The sequence below is a fragment of the Nanorana parkeri genome, unplaced genomic scaffold (genome assembly GCF_000935625.1).
Source record: "Nanorana parkeri isolate BGI_ZX_2015 unplaced genomic scaffold, ASM93562v1 scaffold1746, whole genome shotgun sequence".
Classification (NCBI taxonomy): Eukaryota; Metazoa; Chordata; class Amphibia; order Anura; family Dicroglossidae; genus Nanorana; species Nanorana parkeri.
The window spans coordinates 75,330-83,775 of record NW_017308014.1 but is presented as its reverse complement, the minus strand read 5'-3'; the positions used below and the strand labels follow the sequence as shown (position 1 = coordinate 83,775).

General features: G+C 49.7%; 1 protein-coding gene across 1 annotated transcript in view; it reads left to right on the top strand.

Annotated features, from left to right (window-relative positions):
* The first annotated feature begins 1,592 nt into the window (after positions 1 to 1,592).
* Positions 1,593 to 8,446, top strand: part of EPO (erythropoietin) — a 26,349-nt gene continuing 19,495 nt past the window's right edge. The window contains exons 1-3 of the mRNA XM_018571375.1: positions 1,593 to 1,712; positions 5,185 to 5,339; positions 8,066 to 8,270. Of these exons, the coding sequence (XP_018426877.1) occupies positions 1,593 to 1,712; positions 5,185 to 5,339; positions 8,066 to 8,270 (480 nt within the window). The remainder of the gene's footprint in view (positions 1,713 to 5,184; positions 5,340 to 8,065; positions 8,271 to 8,446) is intronic.

Genomic DNA, 8,446 nt, shown 5'->3' with positions numbered 1-8,446 from the left:
CTGGAGGACACAAACTAGCGTCCTCCCGTCACCCTAGGCTCAGTATATAGGGAGCTACAGCTCGCGGCATACTGAGACGCCGCAGCTGAAACGGATCCCGGCAATTATGCCGGGATCCGCCCAGCTGCGTGACTGACAGCTGGCTCTGCCTATCTAAAGGCGGAGCCAGCTGTACCCGCCCCCTCCCGTTCCCCCAGTCAGCGCTGGAGGATCGGACAGGGGAGGGGGGAATCCAGCCCCTCCCCTGTCACGGCAGAGAGCTGTGGCAGGATCGAGAGGTGAGTGAACGCCAGTATGTGTTCACTCACTTCCCAATCTACTGAGCCGACCTGTGACAGTCTCATTGTCACAGGTCGGCTAGAACTATGAGGTGAGTGAAAAGCCCCCCCCCTCATAGTTCTCCTAAGGAGGGAGTTCATGTTTACCGCTGTACTCATTTTCTATGCTCCTCAGCTCCAACTAGTGGCTAAAATGTAGTATTACATCGAATGCATTCGACTTGAAAAGAAAGAATATTCCATAACGTCGTTTTTTCACATCTAGTCGCACAGAACGTTTGGAAAGATTCGTAGGGCTAATGGCTCTGCCAATTGGTTATGAACAGACCCCCTAGTGTCCGCAACTGGTAATTGCACATCTTTTGTCAATAATGATTAAAAAAATAAACCATTTATTAGTGATCATTAGGGATGCAAAGTGGGCAGAATATTGCCAGGAGTAGAGACTGAGCTCCGCTTCATTCTCAGATTCAGCTTGGTCTCCGCTGTTATTAATCAGGCCCACGCATTTCACTTTTCCTTCAATCCCTGCATATTGGGTGGACTGATCACTGAGTGTCAGGGAAAAAGAAGGGCATTGAACCCTTTTACATTTCATCAGCAAGAAAGAGAACCTCAGTTCATAGGCAAGCAGAGTTCACCGAGCTTCGTCTTATCTTCCTTCAGGTACCTCTGGACTCCCAAGCTTTCTAAGAATTATTGAGACTCAACATTGACGGCGAAGCAAACACCATGGTGGGGAACACTCTAAAGGTTTCCTGGAATCCCTCTACATCAGCGGTTCTCAACCTGTGTAACCTCAGGGCCCACATTTGACCTCGGTCATTAAGTCGCGAACCCAAGTCGGACTCCAATGGTATGCGCGGCATTGCGGTACCGCGCGTCCCGGTGCGGGCGATCGAACAATGTGAGCGGGAGGTGCATGTGGGGTACCGTTCAAATGAATGGCAACGCAGCGCATCTCCCACAGCAGAACGCACGGTAGGTGCGATGGCCTGGTGCAATGCATTAATCGCACGGGACTGTGCGATTAACGCAATGTACTGGTGTGAACGGGCCCTAAAAAACACTGACAGACACACGCAGCCGCAGACACAATCACACACACGTTCTCACACACACACACTCCAAAAAAAATGTATTTCTTTTTTTAAAGATCCACCCAGTCTCCCTAATTTACGAGAACTGGAGGGGACCCTCAGGCGGGGGTCCAGTGCGGGCTGCTGTGCTGGGATGGAGCTCCCTCCCTATGTGCATTGCTGGTACAGCTCCCTTGCGTGCCCTGTTGTAATGTCCTTGCCTGCCGCGAGCCGGATGCGTTCCAGCGTGGAACGCATCGGCCGCGTCACGCAGGCCGCTTTCCGCTCGGAGGGGGAGCTTCCCTGCTCTCCAACGGGGAACGCGGAAGTGACGTCACGGCCGTATCACTTCCGGGTTCGCGGACTATATAAAAGGTCCTGTGAACGCTATGGAAGCGTTCACTATTGTGCTTGATGCCCTGCACATGCTAAGAGCCTCACGGACCTCCCATTCTCTGGACCTCAGTATACCTCACACCTGTCTGCAACCGCAAGTATTGTAACTAGAGGGGGAATTGGTACTTGGCTTATTAGAACTGTCTCACAATCAATACCCTCTGGCAAAGGATCCAATACTGTTTGTAGCAAATACTGGCTTGCTTGTTTAAATCCTGATACCACTTGTGCCTATGTCATTATCTGGATTAAGACTGTTACCTATGCATTGAATCTAACTCTGTGTACACGGATCCGTTTGGTTATGAGTTAAATAACCAATACATGGTCTAAACCTCTTTACCTCAATTGTGGCAAATGATGCAAGAACCCCTCACTCTCCGTTAAGATTGAGAGAGACGCCTGGGGTTCAAGCCTGATTGCCATACCCAGCCTTAAATCATCGTACCGAGTCCGCAGCTGTGATCCATTCCCCTGTCCTAGAACCAGGCGCATTACACCTGTAGAGGTGCCGGGAGCCAGAATGCGACATCACTCCGGTCCAGGCGCCTCTACAGGACATGCGAGGGAGCTGTAAGCAATGCAGGTATGGATGGAGCTCCCTCAAGGCCATACCCCCACCTCACCTCAAGCGGACACTCGGCACCGGGCGGCATATTTTGAATGGCTGCTCAGCGTGAAAACTGACAGTGCTGCGCTAGGAAGAGGCTGAGGAGCCCCTTACCTGGAAAAGTGGAAGGCACGCAGTGACCCACTGAAGACGGGGTCACGACCCACCAGTTGAGAACCAAGGCTCCACACCATCTGCCTCGTGGGATCTGATTTCAGAATCGAAAGCAAATTACTTTTTTTTTTTACTTTGTTCGGTCCAATTTTGGAAATTTTCTCCAATTTTGAAGTGGCGGTCACAGTTTTGAGCGGGCCCGGGCCAACACAAGGTGAACTGGGTTCGTACCGAGCCCAGACTCATCTTTAGTTATTACCAGCCTGCCAAAAAAAAAACAACACTTGGTAACTAAGGAATCTGCCCGCTGCCATCTGCTGTCAGTCATGAGGGAAGCGGACCTGATGGGGAACTAGTCTCTCATAGTCCTCCATCAGGCTTCGCCCACCCTTGGCCATGTGACAGGTGCAGTGACCGGGCAGGGAGCTCAGTAATGGTGAGCCTGTCATTTTATCAGACTCACTGTTATTAAGCTGCACTGAGGGCTCGCGTTGGCCCCCGCCATGTGTCCGTGGAAACCGATTTATACAATTGTTTCAGACAATCTATCCTTATTGGTAACTACATTGACCAATAAGAAAGAGAATATGTAAACTATGTAATTATTATTATAATACAGGATTTATAGAGCGCCAACAGTTTGCGCAGCGCTTTACAATATAAGGGAGACATTACAATCACAATACAATGTAAGACCAGATGGTAAAGAGGGCCCCGCCCCTAAGGGCTTACAATCTAAAAGGGAGGGGCTAGTGATACATGAGGAGGGAGCTGTGTGGGGGATGAATTGTTTGAGAACGTGATGGATGAGCGGTCAGGTTGAGGTGGGATCGGCTTCCCTGAAGAGGTGAGTCTTACGGGATCACCTAAAGGCAGTCAAGGTGGGAGATAGACGGGCAGGTTGGGGTAAAGAGTTCCGGAGGATAGGAGAGACTCTACAGAAGTCCTGCAGGCGAGTATGGGAGGAGTTGACAAGGGAGCTGGAAAGCAGGAGGTCTTGGGAAGAGCGGAGGGGACGGTTAGGGTGATACTTTGAGACCAGGTTGGAGATATAGCCGGGGGCGGAGTTGTGGACGGCTTTGTAAGTGTATGTAATGTCTGCAATGTGGGCGCAGGTGCACTCCGAGGCTTGTTTTAATTGGGAATAATTGATGATTTTCAGTTGAGGAAGGCTGGAGAAGGAACTTTTCCCAGTACGGTACGGTCTTTGCTTTATTCTTCACCATATGTTGATCCCGTATTGATACATTTCCTGGTGGAAACTGGAGAAACTGCCCTGACTTTATGATTGACACCTCCCCGGCCGAGTTTTGTGATTCCAAATAAAAAGCTCATGTGCGTGCGCGAGTTTGTATGTCATATGTACTGTATGATCCACTGTATTGACCCTATGTGCACATGTATGCGGGACAATTCAATGTATGACGTGGTTGTCAATTGGCAACAATAGACCACCAGATCCGTGTAGAGTCCAGACTGATTCACAAGACGGCCCAGATAAGCTTCGAGATTCTGCGCTGGGTAATCACTCCTCGTATGAAAACATGATTGGGTGGGTTTAATAAATAACTGTATTTTTCACCCCTTGAAGCTGTATACGTATCAGTTTTTTTTAAATCAACTCTAAAACAAATCCCTTAAATTCCTTTGTACACACGGATAAGAAAAATAATAGTCCTAATGTGCGTGCTGCTTGGGCGGATCCCGGCACAATTGTTGGGATCCGCTTCAGCTGCGGCGTCTCAGTATACAGCTGTAGCTCCCTATATACTGAGCCTAGGGTGACGGGAGGACGCTAGTTTGTGTCCTCCCGTTACCCTAAGGAGAACTATGGGGAAAAGCCTTAACCCCATAGTTCTCCTTTAAAAAAACTGGTTTTGTATACCCATAAAAGTCTATGGTAGTATGAAACATACTTAAAGCCGGACAAATTCAGGTCAGAAGGAGGTAAATTGTGGGTCGGAAGAAGGTAAACTGATGGTCAGAAGATCAACTGCAGGTCAGAAGTAGGTCAACTGCAAATTAGAAGGAGATCAACTGTACGCCAGAAGGAGGTCAACTGAACGTCTGAAGAAGCTTGACTGCAGGTCAGCAGGAGGCCAACTGCAGGTTAAAGGGAGGTCAACTGCAGGTTAAAGGGAGGTCAACTGCAGATCTGCAGAAGAAGCTCAAGTGCAGGTCAGGAGGTCAACTGAAGGTCAGGAGGCCGACTGAAGGTCAGAAGAGAGTCAACTGCAGGTCAGGAGGTCAACTGCAGATCAGAAGAAGCTCAAGTGCAGGCCAGCAGGTCAACTGAAGGTCAGGAGGTCGACTGAAGGTCAGAAGAGAGTCAACTGCAGGTCAGGAGGTCAACTGCAGGTCAGAAGGTCAACTGCAGGTCAGAAGAGAGTCAACTGCAGGTCAGATGCACCTGTCTGTGAATTCTGAATGATCTCAGAAGCGTCTTAAACTGATGTCCCAAAAAGGACCTTACTGCGCTGATGTCAGAAAGTCCGCTCATTTTGCCTCCATTCTAAATCTTAGGCTCTTAGCTGCCCAATGATAAGTTACTGATAAACGATCCAATATCAGATCAATATTGGACACAGCATCTGCTAGGCTCAGATCTTCATTGTAGACAGACTGAAGGTTACAAAGAAATGATTCTGGAGTTATAGGCCAAGAGAAGCTGCGTGAAAGCCTAGACATTGTATGGTCCCTCATACAGAATGCCGCTGGTGTGCCGACTGGCCCTATCCGTGTCCACAGGCTCAGCCTGAGGGTTCTGCTGCTTGACTTGCTGCTGACGACCCCGCTGCTGCTGGATTTATTGTTGCTGGATGCCAGTTGGAGTGCGTCGGGGAAGCTGCAGGAGCGTTGTCGGTGAGTCCCACGAGGGGAACATCTTGCTGTTCTATCATGTGACAACGTTGTACTCTTTATGTGGCTTTAGGTCATACAGTCTGTAAAGCGACACATGATCCTTTCCTCCATCTGTATGGCACGCGGCTCTATAAGCTCGGCGCTGGTTTGGATTCAGAATATGTGACCCAGTTACCGATATCTCAGATAAAAACCTTTTCAATCTTCAGCTTTCATTATGATTATTCCCCGGTGATCCTGCCACAAGGGTCCTTGTTTGGGCACTTCCTGTCCTAGGGTGACAACACTCCGTCTCAGTTTCACCAATTGTGCTCCTGCATTGTCACCCTCTCACATGTTTCCCTGGCTGGTGTCAACTACAAGTGGCTGTGCCAACGCGCCTTACGCAGGCGTAGCTCTACCGTAAGAAAAGCCCGGCAGCCATCGCTGAAGTGCATGTAGACAGGAAACTCACCTTCATTTGCTGCTGCTGCCAGAATCCAGAGAGACTCTCAGATGTGGGGTGGATGTATCTGCTTCCATAAGCTGTGTGTGTGTGTGTGTGTGTGTGTGTGTGCGTGTGTGCGTGTGTGTGTATCAGAATACACACCCACTGTATGGAATACATACAAGAGTTGAATCAGAAGACTATGTCTAACGGACAGTGTGGTGGGTCTGAGGCAGAAGGCAACGTCTGGATGGAAACCTGAAGCCCTGGGCTGGCTGGCTGGTTGGCTGGCTGGGCTCCCCATGTGTGTTTGAAGGCTCAGTGTTGATTTTGAAGGAGCGGCACCTTACAGCTCATCTCCGGGATCAGCAGACATTGTCCTCATACAAGAGTCATGTGTATATCTTCCACATCTGTACTGTAATCCAGCGTGAGACCCGGAGCTTCCTATAATAAAGACCGGTCACTGCTGCTCTCCCTCCTTGTGCAGGGTGACTGGTCTTGTCTCCGCCCCCTCCTGTAATAAAAACCGCTCACTGCTGCTCTCTCTCCTTGTGCAGGATGACTGGTCTTGTCTCCGCCCCCTCCTGTAATAAAAACCGCTCACTGCTGCTCTCTCTCCTTGTGCAGGATGACTGGTCTTGTCTCCGCCCCCTCCTGTAATAAAAACCGCTCACTGCTGCTCTCTCTCCTTGTGCAGGATGACTGGTCTTGTCTCCGCCCCCTCCTGTAATAAAAACCGCTCACTGCTGCTCTCTCTCCTTGTGCAGGATGACTGGTCTTGTCTCCGCCCCCTCCTGTAATAAAAACCGCTCACTGCTGCTCTCTCTCCTTGGGCCGGGTGACTGGTCTTGTCTCCGCCCCCCTCCTGTAATAAAAACCACTCACTGCTGCTTTCTCTCCTTGTGCAGGGTGACTGGTCTTGTCTCCGCCCCCTCCTGTAATAAAGACCGATGACTTCTGCCCTCTCTCCTTGTGCCGGGTGACTGGTCTTGTCTCCACCCCCCCTGTAATAAAGACCACTCACTGCTGCTTTCCCTCCTTGTGCAAGGTGAATGGTCTAGTCTCCGCCCCCTCCTGTAGTTTTCTGCAGGCAACTTGTAGATAGTGGGGCCTGCTTGGCAACACAGTGATTTTACAGTAACTACAAACCAGCGCACATCACACCTACCGTGCATCCATGTGCATTGTGCTAATGCGCGTTATAACCCACGGTATGGTGTAGAGCAGTGCTTCTTAAAGTGTGGGTCGCGACCCCATATGGGGTCCCGCAAGTGAACAGGGGGGTCGCGATCCGAGTCCCCGGCCAAGACCGAGACCGCCATCAGGGGGGGTATGGCCGTTACTTGTGTGAGGGGCCCAGACAGCCGAGGAGGTCTGGGCTCCGAGCTAGATTGTTTATTTTTAGTTTAATGTGGGGGGAGAGACACCGACTTACGCTAGGGGAGGGGGGAGACACCGATCGACGTTGGGGTCCCTTAAAAATTTCCTCGGCCAACAAGGGGTCACGAGTGGAGAACCTTTAAGGCCTGGTGTAGAGGAGGGTGAAAATATTTTGTTACAATACACATTACTGTGTTTATAGCAACAACTCCTGCAGTATACAATTTCGGCCACTAGATGGCAGTGTTTATAAGCCCTGTTATATATCTATGGTAGATACTCTGTTGTATTGTATAAGGTAGAGAATAAAGCTGCGGCTTCCTTCCTGTGCAGCGTGCAGATCAGACTGTGTGCTTGTGTTTCTCGGTGAGGCTGTGCAAGAAGTTCCAACACATTTCGGGAAACATTTCTTAGAATGTAACACTTTGAGGCAAGCCCCTCCCCCTATTGATGGCAGTGGATTATTCCTGGGTTCATCTTTATGAATTATATGACACCTCGGGGGAAGTCCTTTCTCCAGCCCCTTCCCTCGTTGTAAGCAATTCCTGGTTTGGTCTTTGTGACACGTTGGGGTGGGGGGGAGGGGGGGTGTCCTTTCTTCGGTCCACCATGGAAAATAATGTATTGTATCTTGCGTGGCTAGGGTTGCCACCTTTTTCTTCAAGTGAAACCCGAACACTCTAGCGACGCGCTGACATTTTTTGGGGGGAGAATGAGTCGCGACTTATTCATATGTAAATAGCCCCACCCATTCAAATGTGAAGGTTTCAGCTGCCATGAAACCCGGACAGAGCATTCAAAACGCGGACTGTCCGGGTGAGTCCTGGACCGGTGACAACCCTATGTGTGGTATGAATTGATAAGAGGTTTGTGAATTGGATTTGGCGGGATATTTCTTCTTTTTACATTTGCGTAGAACCATCGTTGTCCTGTTGTTAGAGATAGGGAGCGATCCCAGCTGGAAGGGAACTCATGCGCGGTGTGCGTTCTGTCTTTCAGGTTTACTTATCCTGCTACAAATGTTGCTGGTTAATGTGAAGCTTGTTACTCCTCAGCCGGTCTGCGACAGACAATTTCTGGACAGTTTCATCAGAACCGCGGTGGATGAGGATAAAGTGATGGTGAGTTACTGGCAAGGTAATGTGAAAGCGACAATAAAACATTCTAACTTCTCCGCAGATATATTGCAAATTACATCTAATCGCTAAAATCTCGTTTAAGCCTTAAAGGGGGACTCCAACATTTTTTTTTTTTTAGTTTTAGATCCCAGCTTCTCCCCCCCCCCTCCCCTCCAGTA